Source organism: Theropithecus gelada, chromosome 5 (genome assembly GCF_003255815.1).
Source record: "Theropithecus gelada isolate Dixy chromosome 5, Tgel_1.0, whole genome shotgun sequence".
Classification (NCBI taxonomy): domain Eukaryota; kingdom Metazoa; phylum Chordata; class Mammalia; order Primates; family Cercopithecidae; genus Theropithecus; species Theropithecus gelada.
The window spans coordinates 112,520,011-112,537,291 of NC_037672.1; the positions used below are offsets into that span (position 1 = coordinate 112,520,011).

The 17,281-nt window shown below is 35.2% G+C and overlaps 1 protein-coding gene across 1 annotated transcript in view; it reads right to left on the minus strand.

The window, feature by feature from the left end:
* LOC112624831 (bifunctional heparan sulfate N-deacetylase/N-sulfotransferase 4) overlaps positions 1 to 17,281 on the minus strand; it is a 301,958-nt gene that overhangs the window by 140,669 nt on the left and 144,008 nt on the right. Inside the window, exons 4-5 of the mRNA XM_025385855.1 lie at positions 8,833 to 8,920; positions 893 to 1,047 (exon numbers count right to left, since the gene is read on the minus strand). Coding sequence (XP_025241640.1) covers positions 893 to 1,047; positions 8,833 to 8,920 — 243 coding nt within the window. The remainder of the gene's footprint in view (positions 1 to 892; positions 1,048 to 8,832; positions 8,921 to 17,281) is intronic.

A 17,281-nucleotide genomic window follows, 5' to 3' on the forward strand; every position in this document is an offset into this window, starting at 1 on the left:
TGTGTACTCAGTGTTTAGCTCATACTCGTAAATGCCAACATGCGGTGTCTGGTTTTCTGTTCCTGTGTCAGTTTACTTAGGATTATGGCCTCCAGCCCCATCCATGTTGCTGCAAAGGACATAATCACATTCTTTTTATGGATGCATAGTGTTCCATGGTGTATTTCGACCATATTTTCTTTATCCAATCTACTGTTGATAGGCATTTCGGTTGATTTCATGACTTTGCTCTTGTGAATAGCTCTGTGATGAACATGAGTGTGCATCTTTATGGTGGAAGAATTTATACTTCTTTGGCATATACCTAATAATGAGATTGCTTAATTAAATGGTACTTCTGTTTTACGTGCTTTGAGAAATTGCCATACTGCTTTCCACAATGGCTATGCTAATTTACATTTCCACCAGCAGGGTATAAGTGTTCTCTTTTCCTCTGTAACCTTGCCAACATCTGTTGTTTTTGACTTTTTAATAACAGTTATTCTGACTGGAATGAGATGGTATCTCATTGTGGTTTTGATTTGTATTTCTCTAATGATTACTGATGTTGAGCAATACATTATTTTTGAATGGTTAATTATATTGCACCACAAATGAAAGTTGTACTGTTTTTTTTGTCTTCATAGATACAAGAATAGGCATCTCATAGAATAGGAGTTGAAAGCCTCCTGAAATTAACTTACTTCTTGAAATATATTTTCTACATAATCACATGATGGCCCTATATATATACACACATGTCTGAAACAAAATATCACTAAGTTATATGTACCCTCAATACATGTGATGCACCCTGATATTGTATTTTATTCTCTTTCTATCACTGATTTTATACTTCCACCACAAGATCACAACTTATAGCTCAAAAGATACCACAATAAAATGTGCTCACCAGTGCAAATTCCTTGTTGAGAATCATCTGCTCTACTAAAGATGACTCATTGTGGAAGAGGTGGGGCTGCATGTGGCTCCACATGTGAGGAAACCACCAGAACTCATCCACAGACCGAAGTAAAAGGTCATCTCCTTCATCTTCCTCTTCTGTCCCTATAAAACACCAAGTTAAAAAACAGCTTTAGTGAAAATATCTTACTATCCTAAAGGTTATTTTAGGCAGATTTATGTTATTTTTCATGCTGCTAATACATATATCCAATTCTGTGGACTTTTAAAATCAGAATAAAAGAGCACAGTCTAAATTGAATCAAAGGCAAGGGGACTTGGGATTAGGATGGAGTGGGTAGGCGTGGCTGGAGCAGGTCAGACAGTTATTCGTTTTAGAATTTAAGGGTATTTTATACCCTAACGTATATTTTATAACCTTACATGTATTTTATACTCTTATATTTTAAGGGTAATTTTCAAATAATTGAACATAAATTTTAACTCATAAAATCTGTTAATTTTTTTCAGATTAAATATCATATGCTTATTAAAGAAATGTGGAAAGCACAGACAAGTAGTATGTAAAGTCCAAAAAGAAAGACAAAAACAACCAAAAAACCTGGAAGACCGTCTTCTACAGCTAACCAGTAAAAACATTTCTGTATTATTTTCAAAAATCTTTTTCTATTTATATTTTAAAAGTTCAGCTCTTGCTGTATTAATATTTTTGCATGCTTATGTTTTTCACTTAATGTTATACATTTCAAATTTCCCATTTTAATATAAATATTTCATAAAAACTAAACAATGGATCTGATAACTGTTTATAATATAAACATAACTTGAGAATTTAAAACTAGTATTACTTTCTCTTCTTCTTTTGAGAAAATTTGTTAACAGCACCCAATACATAGGAAATAAAAACAAAAAACATTGTTATGCCACAGTTAAGAAAAAAAAAAACTTACTTCTAAGATAATTAATTATATTGCAGCTATCCAAGAATATCCACAAATGAAATGATAGGGTTTTCGTATGATTTTATACAATTTTACTATATACAGCTCAATTTACAAATGTTGTGAATCAATAATACAAGAATTAATTCCTGCTTGCTCTCTTACTTAACTATACAAGTAAAATAAAACAATAAGTCCTGGCTTATACTGTGGAGCGTATTACTTGGTTTACTCTTTCATAAAAGAGTGTTTTTTTGTTTGTTTGTTTGTTTTTGTTTTTGTTTTGAGACGGAGTCTCCCTCTGTCGCCCAGGCTGGAGTGCAGTGGCGCAATCTACACTCATTGCAAGCTCCGCCTCCCGGGTTTACGCCATTCTCCTGCCTCAGCCTCCCGAGTAGCTGGGACTACAGGCGCCCGCCACCATGCCCGGCTAATTTTTGTATTTTTTTGTAGAGACCGGGTTTCACCGTGTTAGCCAGGATGGTCTCGATCTCCTGACCTCGTGATCCGCCCATCTCGGCCTCCCAAAGTGCTGGGATTACAGGCAAAAGAGTATGTCTTACAGATGGGGGTTTGATTTTTTTTTTTTACTTTATTCAGGGAATAAATATTAAAGATAGTTATAAGGGTTTTCTCTGAATGTTTCGTATGTGTGTCCTAAAACAAAGATTTCCATGGTTATGAAAGTAGCACCATGAAAGGATTAAAGCATGTATTTGGTGTCATTCAGTACTTGGAGCAGTCCCTAGTTTTGCTACTTAATTAACTATGTGATCTTGGACAAGTTAACTTCTCCAGATCTTAGTTCCCTGATTTAAAATGGGATTATAAATACCTATGTTACAGGGTCTTAGTGAAGAGCTGATGAGATCAATTTATTAAAGCACTTAATATTGTGAGTTGCAAATAGTAAGCACTTTTCGAATATTAAGATCTCCTTAAAAATTCCATCTATTGCTTTATACTTACAGCGTTTTGAATTTACATGTGTTCACACTGTTTTAGAAACTTTGCCTGCCTAAATTATAAATTTCTTAAAGGCAGGTACTGAATCCCTTTACCTTGTACTGTAACATGCCACTTCCCCAGAGCAGTGAATAAATGAATAATTTAATTTAGTCTATATTTAACAAAGGCAGTGGATTTAGCAGCTTCACATGGCCACCAAAGTATATGGCGACTTATTTCTTTTATGTATATTCACTGTTCCTGGAATACAGTTCGTAATTCATAATCTTCAAAAGGTATAAAGATCTTCAGGTTTAATTAGGGTTTTGGCACCTTCGATGCTACTACACAGAGTAAAGAAATTCTATTTCTATTAGAAATTTAGAAAGTAATAAAGTTCTATAATTAAGATGAGCAGAAGAATTCTTGATTTTTGTTGTTAGCTAACAGTGTTAGTATTACAGACTCATAATTCATTGACTTTTGTTAATATATTAAGAACATAAAAAAAGGATGAGTTCGTGTCCTTTGTAGGGACATGGATGCAGCTGGAAACCATCATTCCCAGCAAACTATCGCAAGAATAGAAAACCAAACACCGCATGTTCTCACTCATAGGTGGGAATTGAGCAATGAGAACTCTTAGACACAGGAAGGGGAACATCACACACTGGGGCCTATTGTGGGGTGCGGGGAGTGGAGAGGGATAGCATTAGGAGACATAGCTAATGTGAATGACGAGTTAATGGGTGCAGCACACCAACATGGCACATGTATACATATGTAACAAACCTGCGTGTTGTGCACACGTACCCTAGAACATAAAGTATAATAAAAAAAAAAAAAAAGAAGAAGAAGAAGAAGAAAACAAAATCACAGACACCTCTTCTGGCACTTAAGAGACTATGCTCAACGTATGTTTATTGCATCACTGTTCACAATAGCAAAGACTTGGAACCAACCCAAATGTCCACCAATGATAGATTGGATAAAGAAAATGTGGTACATATACACGATGGAATAATATGCAGCCATAAAAAAGGATGAGTTCATGTGCTTTGTAGGGACATGGACAAAGCTGGAAACCATCGTTCTCAGCAAACTATCACAAGAACAGAAAACCAAACGCCGCATGTTCTCACTCACAAGTGGGAGTTGAACAATGAGAACACATGGACACAGGGAGGGGAATATCACACACCAGGGCCTGTCAGGGGGTGAGGGGCAAGGGGAGGGATAGCATTAGGAGAAATATCTAATGTAGATGACGGGTTGATGGGTCCAGCAAACCACCACGTCACGTGTGTATACCTATGTAACAAACCTACATGTTCTGCACATGTATCCCAGAATTTAAAGTATAATTTAAAAAAAAAAAAAAAGAGAGAAGAGACTGTGCTCTATGCTCCCCCTCAAAAAAAGAATATGAAATATTAAAATTCAAATGAGTAAGAGTTTATCACTTCCTCAGATGGGGTGTTTATATTACCGATGTTTCATGTTTCTCATGGTTATATTTTAGCAAACTGAGACATAGATTAGAAAGAGTTACATTATGTCACATATGATGAAAGAATTGATAGTTCTCCCACCCTCCTGGAATTATCTTGTTGTGCTTTGAATACAGAATGTTTGAAAAATGCTTCCATATATTTTAAACTCTGCTGATCATTACTGCAAGTGGCAGGAAGCACATAATGCACACTTGACCAGGTAGGAGGTCAATTACTCAATTTAAAGAAAATTTTGTGGACTATTGATAGAAACAGGTGCATGGCTGATCATAAAATCTTAGCAATTTTTATATTAGAGGTTATGTTAATTTATAAACACCCTCAAAAAGTCTGAGAGTAACGTTTAAAACTTTCCTTTTGTTTGCATCATGGATTAATTTTTGTCAGCTTTTCTCTCGTTTTATGCTGGTCATATAATTCAAAGCCACATGAGGCAAACCCTTGACACTGGAAACAGCTTAATAAAAAATATGATACTAAGCCATACTGAGAGACAGCAGCAGAATCTCAAATGATTTTAAATCCAACTAGATGAAAGTATTACATTTTGGACTTCCTGTAAACATTTATTTTTCTGTACCTGATATATACTTAAATTATACATGGAACTATCATTTACAGTTTATATGTGACCAGATTAGCACAACTTAGAGACCATTAAAATATCTGTGCTCAAATTAAACCTTTCACTTCTAATCTGATCTAGATCCTGGTCTAGACAATTATTAATGGAAAGATATATTTTGTTCTTATTAAATTTATTTTTTTATATTTCCTGATTAACAATGAATAAAAACTGTTTTAATTCAGAAGTAAAATACATGAAGAGTTTGTTTCTTTACTATCACTTTTGGAGAATCTGTGTTATGAGATAAAAGTATGCTTCTAAAATTTCTTTAAGTCTACCAAAATAAGAATAATTTAGCAAGACCTATAGGTTAATTTCCTTAAAAGTACAGTTATTACATTAAAATAAGATATATATAATTTTAGTATATGTATTTTCTCTTTTGTAAAAATTTCTACCTTATATTTGTGTAATTTGCATAAAATATTATAATTTCTAAATGGTGAGATATTTTCTAATTTTCCTTGTACATTGAACCTGGCATGGTTCCATATATGTGGACATAGAATAAAGCACTTTTAAATATTACATTAAATATAAAGAACTGTGAGATGATAAACATTGATTAAAAGCTACCTATAGTTCCAAAATTAGAAAATAGTGCCATATGAATTGTCTACTATTTACTTTTTGATAATATTTGAATGTTATATGAAAATAATTTTAAAATTAGTAATAATAAACATTTACATAACACTTGTAACATGCTAGGTATTCCCCCTAATAAAAGAGATATTATTATCCCCATTGGGTAGGTATATAAACTGAGGCACAGAAAATTTAAGTAAACTGTATTCAAATAGCTGGCAAAATGTCAGAATCTGGATTTGAACATAAAGTTTATTACCAGTATCTGGTCTTTCAACTAATACTCTACACAGAAAAGCAAAAGAAACAAACAAACAAACAAGATCACAAAAGGGGAAAGAATGTAACACTTTACTTACTGTCATACTTGAAAGTTAATGATTTTATAGAAAATGCTATTTTTCATAAAATAATATCTCATGGAAAAGACCAATGTTAATTCAGTTTGCAAACATTATTCATGAATTAATTATTGATAAGGTCATATTTAATTCCAAAGAACAGCAATGATTGTCACCAAAAATCATGTCCCTCTCAAAGTACAGTGGGTAACTCCTTTTTCAAAGAAGCCATCTGAATACTATAATGTCTCCATTTCTCAATTAAGCTTTTGTTATGCAATTCTATTCAAACTCTAAATATTTCCAGACTAAGATATTTCATTCTCAACTCCATGCTTTTATTTTTTTTTCCATTTAATCCACACTATGTCCTTCCTCTTTCAATTTGGCACCTGTGGGTGAATGACTTTAGGAAAAGCTTAGTGGTACGCCCTTTGGGGTCAGATTGTTTTTAGCATGTGAAGGACAGAGAAACTGAACAGGAAAGAATACATGAGAAATACAAATAAGTGAAGCAGTCTAAGAAATGCAGAATCAATCATTATTACACTGGGCATATGTGATTAAATGTCTTCAAAACAATGAGGCTCATCCATCAGCATCCTCACGCATTGGGAAATCAGATCATTAGAGAACAGAGACAATCAATCCGACAAGGCCATCTCCTCATGGTTACACATCACAGCCAAGTGCGCAGATAAGAAATGCACCTCCTTGATTTGCAATTGTTTTTTCTATAATGTGAAATTTCCATATAGAAATGTGACAAGATAGGGATGAGACACGTCTTTCTGATATCTGAAAGGGTATCACTGTTTTGTAACTCAGCTCCAGAAGAAACTTTGATATCCCTAAGTGCATTAATAAGTATTCGATATAATTATGATGGTGCTTGAAATACATTATAGGGGCATTTCAATGATCCTACAAATGAAGTAAATATGTCAATTAAATAAAAATGACATATTTATGTGAAATAAATTAAACTTCTAAAATTTATAAATTTATAAATATTGCTTATTCTCTAAAGTGTACTATCACCACAGTATTACAGCACAAACTATTCTATTATTTTTGTTATACTGGTTCCAACACAAAGAGTCAATATATATGTCTGCTTAAAAGATATAATTAAAATACATCTTTCTTTTTTGCTGTTTTTCTTCAATAACTATTCCTGGGATACTGACTAGTGTGCTGCTCATTTCCCAGTGGTTGTGTACTCTGTGCATGTTCAGTGTTTTAAAGAAGAAATGGGAAGTGGTATAACCTCTATCAACATTAACTTTGCAAATGTCTGGCACATTTAATAGGTCTGAGTATGAAAAGTAAATAAAAACTGAGGCAGTTATCCAGGTACATTTCAGGCAAAAGAATGACTTTACTTAACAATCTACAGCTATTTAAGACAAAATAGTATTGCGTGTGAACTCCAAATAATCCCATAATTTTTCCTCCTGCATGAGTAGACATAGCCTTTAAAGCTATCTGCTTTATAACTTGATAGTCAGAGCTTCTTCGGTCTGAAATCATTTCTTGAGGGAGCTTTTGAAAAAGATTTACAAAACCATGTCTATTTTCAAAATTGTAAGCTGAAATTGCTTTGCCTGTGCAGATATGATGACCCAAATCTCTTTCTGTAAAATATCCTTTTAAGATATGCAATCATTTGATTTATCAACTGGCATACATACTAATTTTCCTTCTATTACTTTTTTTTTTGAAAATTTATTTATTATTATTATACTTTAAGTTGTAGGGTACATGTGCATAACGTGCAGGGTTGTTACATATGTATACTTGTGCCATGTTTTAAGCAGATTTACATGTTTCAAAGCAGGAAAAAAAAAAGCATCACGGAAAAGCCAATAAGACATTGTTATTTCAATATTCTAACAAACCATATTGAGCTTTTACATTAAAAAGCCTCATTTAGTAAACAAGATGTTTATGAAAACTAAAGACTACCTTTGAATAGAATATTTTAATGAGTCAATAAATTGCATACATGCATACAGAATAAATACTGTGAAATGTTTTCTCAAAGACGCTGTGAAACCACAGTGCAAAGTTCTAAACAAAGCATTTAGTTCACAGCATGGATGCACAAATAGAAGCAGATTACAGGTATTCCCCTAATACAGGCCCCAACTCATAGTTTAGTACTCTTTTTGTCAAAGACAAACGATTTTATTAACATAGTTTTCTCTAAAATGATACCAGTTATTTCGATGCTACTATTCAGAAAATAAAAGTCAGCATTTTGGAGGTGAGGGTAGGTAAATAAGTAAGGAATATCAGAACACAGTAGCACATGAATAACAATCACATTTTGAGAATTTATTGAGAGGGTGAGACTGCACAGAAGTACAGTTGTGGCTGGATAGAGATGGAAAGAAATACAAGTCTAATTGTGATGGTTTTAGTCTATGTTAGGCCAAATTAGTGGTAATATTGTTTTAGGGAAAAAATCCTGCAAGGGAAGGTAAACTAACAAGATGACCCTTAGAGTCTATTACGTTTCATTGAGACCATAAAGTTTCTCTCTATCATCAGATGTTTTCCAAAGGAAAATACTATGTACAAAAGTATCTATCACATCAACTATTTGATGATTTTAAAATTCTGTCGATTATTATTAGTAGTATTTTAATTATCGTTATTACTATGCCTTCTACCCATACTGTGCTGAGAAACAAGATGCACAGTCATACTCAGTGCAGTGCTTATGCTTTCTATTTTTTAAAAAATGAGTTGAAAACATCAATTCTCTTTCTCTTTTGCCCTTGATTTTAACAGTATTTGCCAAAGTAAATATGCTCATTGATTTTGGATTTGGCTACTCAAATAACGTGCCCAAGTTTTTCCCATAATCAATCTGGAGAATCTATTTCTACCACTTATGGATCATTCAAAATTTTATTTCCTATTTATATGTAGCTGCCTGAGAACACAAAGCTCCTTCTTACCTGTGTGGTAAAACTTCCCTGAAAATCCAAGGTTGAAGGTAAAATTTGCAACCTGAGTGCGCAGTAAATTTTGAGTCTCTAGTAATGCCTGAAATAAATAAGAAATTAACATGATTTTAGAAAAATGAATATGAAGTTTTGGGATGCCTCTTTTGCAAATGTGTATGCATGAGTAAAACAAAATGATATGAGCTTTCTTGTTTTTGATGGGTACTGTTATGTAGTATTCATATTTCAGGTATTGTAATGATTATTGTCATTACTTTTATTGAAGGTCACCATATTATGAACCAGCTAAGTCCTAAGCACATTGTGCATTGCTGAGAGGCAATTGTCCAACTCCACAGCACTGAAATCATTTTTCTTTTCTGTGTGAGACACTTCTTGAACTTTGGATTATTGTATTTCCTTTATGTGATGAAAATGTTTCAGAATTGTTGAATGCAGACAAGCCCTGTTTTCTTGGGAAGCAATAGGAGGAGAACTTTTGTTTGAACTGCAATTTAGTATTGTTTTAATTTAACTGGGCTACCATTCTCATCATGTTTAAAGGCATAATTATTAAATTGAAAGTTTGGGTTTTACCTTACAAACTAAAGAGCAATGTATATTTTATAGGACATTGCTTGCAAATCTAATTATGAAAAAGGGAAGAACATGTAAAAATAGATACCCTTTTTTGTTACTAATTCCATAACAGAAATTCTCTAAATGTGACAAACATTTCCCTAGGTTCTAGATTTGGACTTATACTATATTAAAGTCTGGTTTGTGGACAGGAGAATAACACACTACTAATAACGACACATCATTAGTTACGTAAATTTGTTGCCAATCCTTTCACCGCCATTACTCCTGTGTCAAAATATGTAGCATAATTCAGAACTCTTATATCCTTGGGCTTTTTAGTTTGCTTACTGGTCTGCATATGGATTCAGAATGCTTTTTCTATTTTTAATGATTTTTTAAATAGGACATACTTTGTTCTGATTAAAATGAGAAGCTAATTTCAAAAGAGAGATATTAATAAGACTGATTTTTGATTACTCCTATCCATCTGTTAAGGAGACTAAGGAGTCAGAGGTTTAAACAATTTTTTTTTCCACTAGTCGTGATGGCTAAGCATTTGCTTCAAAGACTTGTGAACCTAACTGTTTATTCCTTTACAGTGAAAGGAGTCTCCTGCACATTAGTTTGATTTTTAAAAATGACTAAGTAACTAAAATGTTGATAAAATATATAGTCAATGGTTATCCAAGACCACAATTAGACTGGGTGTTATCATGTTCAACCTTATTAAATATTATTAACTAAGTAGACGAAGGCAAAAATAGAACCACTAGCTTAACTCAGTTCTACAAAATATTAAAATATATTTCTCAGAGAGATTAAACTAAATATTAAAAACAGTTGAGATAAAAAGTGTATCGAACTAGTTGAACATATTGGTGAAACCTTTGGAATACAGCCATAAAATAAGAACATTATGCATTATTTCCCTTAGTGAGTTCCCTTTTCTGACTTTTTTTGGCTGTATTCCATGCATAATTTCTGAGTCTCTTTATGTTGATTTTTAAAAAAATTTCTCCCATTTGCTATTCCCCTCACCACTCCAATTTCATCCACTTAGCTTTCTTCCTCTAAGTTCTTGAAGTCATTCATTTTTCTGCATTTATGCATCTGTGAAATGGGGTACTTTTGAATACTTATTTTATACTATTATTATGAGAATTACATTGGATAAGGGATGCAAATTGTTTAGCTAAGTGTCTGGCAAGTAGCATGAGCCTAATAAATACTATTGCTGACAACTGAGTCTATCATTCTCACTCCATCAGTTAGGTACCCTTGGTGCCTCCAACACACATTGCTATTTCTTTCAATCACCATGTACTCTGGTTAAACTTAACTATCTCCCACCTCCTACATTTCCCCACGCCATTTATCTCTGTATTCTCTTTACCTAGAAAGCCTCCCCAGCTCCCAATCCCATTTCCCAAATCCCACCCACTCTTTATATCTCCACCCAAATGCCAACTTTTTGTATAAAGCCTCCTCTAGTACATCAAAGTAGATTTCTAAATTATTTTCTTAAGACTTGCATCATTTCTGACTTTATTGCATCCATGCTGTATCTTATGATTTCCTCTAGTCTATGCACCTGAAGTTCCACCAAACCTTACTCATTTTCATGTATCTCGTTACTGGTTTTTTTTTTTTTGTTTTTTTTTTTTGCATTTAATAACATGAGATACATGAAAATGAGTAAGGTTTGATGTATTCAAAGTATAATAAACGTACATACTAATACATAGCAATAATTGGATTAGTTTCATTTATTTTTAGTTTTAAATTTTTATCAGTAACATTTTTCCAATGGTAATATGATAAACATAGTTCATGGGCCATACCACAAGATGATATCAGAACAATATAGATAGAATCTAGCATTTCACCAGGATGTTTTATAACACAGATGTTTTATAGCCTTGTGTCATAGATCTCCAAAGCAAGTTCAGAGAGGCAAAGGCAGACGGGAGGCTAGTTAGCTATATGAAGAACTTAACCAACATTTTCACTGTTGGAAAAAAAATAGAGTTGTCTAGTCATGGCCTCCTAACAAGTAGTCTGGATTAATGAGGTAGTAAAAATGACAAATACTATTAAAAAAAAAAAAAAGCAAATCTGAAGAAGTTTTCAAGCCTTCCTTGTTTAGTACAAGCAAATGTTCTTTAGTTTTCAAACTTCAGAGAAGTTTCCATGCTTTTCAATGACAAAGGAAGAGAGAAAAAAATAACAATGAATAAAATGATTCAAACTGAAAAAAATCAGAAATAAATTTAAAAGAGAAAAGTGCTAAACCATACAAATTAAGAAGAAAAGTAGAAAGAGGAAAGAATTCAAATATAGGAAAAATGTAAAATGTCAGAAGAAATATTAGGGCAATAATAATATGGATATAAATTTAAGAATACATTAAGTATACATTTAACTTATTCTTTTAAAACCCCTTAATTTTTAAAACACCTTATTTTGGAAAAGATTGTTAATGAGCTAGAAATAGAGTGTCTCAATTTAGAATACATATAAAATAGTAAAGCTCAGGAAACACACTTTTTTCTACCTGAATATTTTGTGTGGGAACTTTGGCTTTTGAAAATATATAATAAAATATGACTGGGCGCGACGGCTCATGACTGTAATCAATCTCAGCACTTTGGGAGGCCGAGGCAGGTGGATCACTTGAGGTCAGAAGTTCAGGATCAGCCTGGCCAACATGGTGAAACTCCTTCTCTACTAATAATACAAAAATTAGATGGACGTGGTGATGCATGCCTGCAATCCCAGCCACTCGGGAGGCTGAGGCAGGAGAATCACTTAAACCTGGGAGGTGGAGGTTGCAGTTAGCCAACGTTGCCCCATAGCACTCCAGCCTGGGAGACAAGAGCAAAACTCCATCTCAAAAAATAAATAAATAAAATAAAATAAAAATAATAAAATGTGTATAGAGTTTTGACAATATACATTCTTTATTTAATAGTTTGCATGACATAACAAGCAAGATAAATGACTTTGAAATTTTTTCTTTTACTGTTTATGAAGAACTCACTATGTAAGTTGATTGTATATTAAAGAGAATAAATATGTAACTTACTTATAAAAATGAATAGTTTATTACTTTAATAAACATTACTTCCATTAATTCAATATCCTCCTAATAAATTTCTCAGTATTGAAGAAAGCAAGTCTAGGCTGATTGTGGTGGCTCATGCCTATATTACTAGCACTTTGGGAGGCTGAACTGGGAGGATTGCTTGAGCTCAGGAGTCAAAGCCAGCCTGGGCAACATGGTGCAACTCCTTCTCTACAAAAAAATATAAAAATTAGCCTGGCATGGTGGGGTGTGCAATGTGCCTGTAGTCTCAACTACTTCCAGGGTGAGAGGATCACTTTAGCCCCAGAGGTTGAGACTGCAGTGAGCCATGTTCATGCCACTCCACTTTGACTGACAAAGTGAGAGAAAGAGAGGAAGGAAGGAAGGAAGGGGAAGGAAGGAAGGAAGGAAGGAAGGAAGGAAGGAAGGAAGGAAGGAAGGAAGGAAGGAAGGAAGGAAGGAAGGAAAAAGAAAGATAGTCCAACTTTGCCCCTATATAGCTACATACTGTTTGATAAAGCAGCAATGGTATTCAAACTTTATCGTGTGTACAATTTTCTAGAGAAAATTGATAAAATTGTCAATTCTAGGGCCCACTTTAGGAAATGTGCTTTTGTCTGTCATAGTGCCTGGAAATGTGTACTTCATCATATACTCCAGCTGGTTCTAATAAATGTCAAGCAATTACTTTCAAGTTGCCCACATGAAATGAATCACCAGCATGCTTGTAAAGTATCTACTCCTAGGCTTATCCTCTGGGGATTCTGAATTGAAAACTATAAAATGAAAACTAAAAATCTGTTTTTAACAGTGATTTTTACAGTTTTAATCTGGAGATTATCACCATTAGGATACTAGTGTCCTAATAATATTGAGTTAGTATATTATTTATATTAATTTCAAGGTGTTATGCATATTTCTTAAACCATTCTGATACTAGGTTGTTACTCTCAGGCTAACCCTTTCTCTAAGTGTACCTAATAAGTCATGTGCATATTCACATTTTGATATAGTATTTGATATGGTTTGGCTCTGTGTCCCAACCCAAATCTCATGTCAAATTGTAATTCCCACATGTTGAAAGTGGGGCTTGGTGGGAGGTGATTGGATCCTGAGGGTGGTTTCTAATGGTTTAGCACCATCTCCCTAGTGCTGTCTCATGACAGAGTTCTCATGGGATCTGGTTGTTTCAAAGTGTGGGGCACTTCCCCACAACACACTCGCTCTCTTCCTTTGAGTCAATTAAACTTCTTTTCTTTATAAATGATTCAGTCTCAGGTATGTCTTTATAGCAGTGTGAGAATGGACTAATACAGAAAATTGGTATTGGGAGTGGGGCACTGCCATAATGACACCTGAAAATGTGGAAGCAACTTTGGAACTGGGTAATGGGCAGAGGATGAAACAGTTTGAAGGGTTCAGAAGAAGACAGGAAGATGTGGGAATGGTTGGAACTTCCTAGAGACTCGTTGAATGGTTGTGACCAAAATGCTGATAGCGATATGGACAATGAAGTCCAGGCTGAGGTGGTCTCAGATGGACATGGGGAACTTATTGGGAACTAGAGCAAAGGTCACTCTTGCTATGCTTTAGCAAAGAGACTGGAGGTATTTTGCCCCTGCTCTAAAAATCTGTGAAACTTTGAACTTGGGAGAGATTATTAAGGAGATCTGGCAGAAGAAATTTCTAAGTAGCAAAGTGTTGAAGATACGACCTGACCCTTCCTAAAAGCCTAATTCATTTGCATAAAGAAAGAGATTGTCTGAAATGGGAACTTATATTTAAAAAGGAAGCAGAGCATAAAAGTTTGAAAAAATTGCAGCCTGACCATATGGTAGAAAAGAAAAATCCATTTTCTGGGGAGGAATTCAAGCCCCAGCCAGCTGCAAATACTTGCGTAAGTCAAGAGGAGCCAAATGTTAATCGCCAAGACAATGAGAAAGTGTCTCCAGGGCATTTCAGAGACCTTCACAGCAGCCCCTCCCATCACAGACCCAGAGGCCTCAGAGAGAAAAAACGGTTTCTTGGGCCAAGTTCATGGCCCGGCTTCTCTGTGCAGCCTGGGGATACGGTGCCCTGCATCCCAGTCACTCAAGTTCCAGCCATGGCTAAAAGGGGCCAAGGTACAGCTCACGTTGTGACTTCAGAGGGTGCAAGCTCCAAGCCTTGGTGGCTTCCACGTGGTGTTGGGCCTGCAGGTGGGAAGGAAGTAAGAGTTGAGATTTGGGAACCTTCACCTAGATTTCAGAAGATGTACTGAAATGCCTGGATATTCCGGCAAAATATGCTGCAGGGGCAGAGCCCTCATGGAGAATTTCTACCAGGGCAGTGCAGAGGAGAAATGTGGGGTTGAAATACCAACACCGAATCCCCACTGGGTCACTGCCTAGTGGAGCTGTGAGAAGAGGGAGACCATCCACCAGACCACAGAATGGCAAATCCACTGACCAGCTTGCACTGTGTGCCTGGAACGTGCAAACTGTCAATGCCAACCTGGGAAAGCAGCCATGGGGGCTGTACCCTGCAAAGCCACAGGGCAGAGTTGCCCAAGGCCTTGGGAGTCCACCCCTTGCATCAGCGTGTCCTGGATGTGAGACCTGAAGTCAAAGAAGATTATTTTGGAGTTTTAGGATTTAATGACTGCCTTGCTGTGTTTCAGACTTGCATAGGGCCTGTAGCCCCTTTGTTTTGGTCAATTTCTCCTATTTGGAATGGGAGCATTTACCAAATGCCTTTACCTGCATTGTATCTTGGAAGTAACTCACTTGTTTTTGATTTTACAGGCTCATAGGCAGAAGGAACTTAATTTGTCTCAGATGATAATTTGGACTTGGACTTTTGGGTTAATGCTGGAATGAGTTAAGACTTAGGGGAACTGTTGGGAAGGCATGACTGTATTTTGAAATGTGAGAAGGACATGATATTTGGGAGGGGCCAGGGGCAGAATGGTATGGTTGGGCTCTGTGTCCCCACCCAAATCTCATGTCAAATTATAATCCCCACATGTGGTATGTGGGGCCTGGTTGGAGGGGATTGGATCATGAGGGTGGTTTCTAATGGTATAGCACTATCCCCCGAGTGCTGTCTTGTGAAAGAGTTCTCACAAGTCTAGTTGTTTAAAAGCGTGTGGCACTTTCCCTTGCACTCTTTCTTTCTTCCTCCTCTCACCAAGTAAGATGTGCCTTGCTTTCCCTTTGCCTTCCATCATGATTTTAAGTTTCCTGAGGTCTTCCCAGCCATGTAGAACTGTGAGTGAATTAAACTTCTCTCTTCTAAATTATTCAGTCTTGGATATGTCTTTATAGCTGTGTGAGAACAAACTAATACAATCTTTTTAAAATTAATTAGTTAATTAATTTATTTATTGAGACAGAGTCTCACTGTGGTTGATGGAGTTGCCCAGGCTGGAGTACAGTGGCATGACTTTGGCTCACTGCAACATCCGCCTCCCAGGTCCAACTGATTTTTCTGCCTCAGCCTCCTGAGTAGCTGGGACTACAGGCACCCACCACCAGGCCAGGCTAGCTTTCGTATTTTTTAGTAGAGATAGGCTTTCACCATATTGGCCAGGCTGGTCTCGAACTCCTGACCTTGTGATCCACCTGCATCAGCATCCCAAAGTGCTGGGATTACAGGCATGACCAATGGCACCAGGCCTAATACAGTCTTATATTTTCAAAATTTCAAAACAGCTACCTCAGAGTGATAGTGTTTGTTTCATACGGTATTTTATTGTACTTAATAGTTCAATTAAAAATATGTCTTATTTATCTTAACTAGATTCTGACATGGGAATCAGAAGAGATAACTTATATTTATATTTTCCAGGTAAAAAATATTGCTTTATGGAAAGATTAAATAGTCCACCCAGATATCACAAGAAGAAGGCCAAAATTGACCATGCCTGCCTTAAAACTCAGTCTAACCTTAGTAACCTCATGTTCCAATATAGCAAGTTTGTGTGTACCTACCTCGATAAAATGGAGATGGGATTCCATAAACTTTTGCACATTCTTTGTCAATGTACAAATGAAGATGAATAGAGCTGACCCAGGATGAAAATATGAAGCGTTGGAAATTTGCATTTTATAGCTCTACCTTTCTTCTTACTCATCTCAATCTCATTTCTTTCTTTTCTTTTTTTTTTTTTTTTGATAAACTGTTACTGCCACTCAAGGAGGAATGTGCTATAATGTATACACTAACAAAAAACTTATACCAACATACCAAATTTTCTACGTAATTTCATGTTAAACAGTTTAACTCAGATTGTGAAATGGATAAGTTAATTAATTAAAAATGAGTGAATGCCTCTGATAACAATACTGAACAAGACTAAGGGTATTTATGGGGAGAAAGGTTGAACCGTAGGGATCCCACTTCTGAAATCACACTCAATCTGAAAAAACCCTAGTGAGCCAAAGAACAGCTTGACGTTTCAGAGCAATTTTTTCTTTCCTCTTTCAACCCATCACTTGAGTATTTCATTGCCATTTTTCTTTTTTGGTCTGTCTCCAGGAAGACAGGAATCTAAAAGCTCACTCTCTTTGGGCACTCTTCCCTCCTTTTGCCATCATTCATTCATTCAAACAATATTAATTGGACTGCTATGTTTTAGGTACTCTTCTAGGTACTCAGGATAGAGTGGAGAATGGCAAAAATAATATCTAATATTATCAAGCTTTCGCTATGTGTTAGGTGATGAGAAACATTCTATTTATTTAAATCTTCCAATGATCTTTTTATTCATCCTATCTTACAACTGGAAAAAATAATACACAGAGAGGCTACATA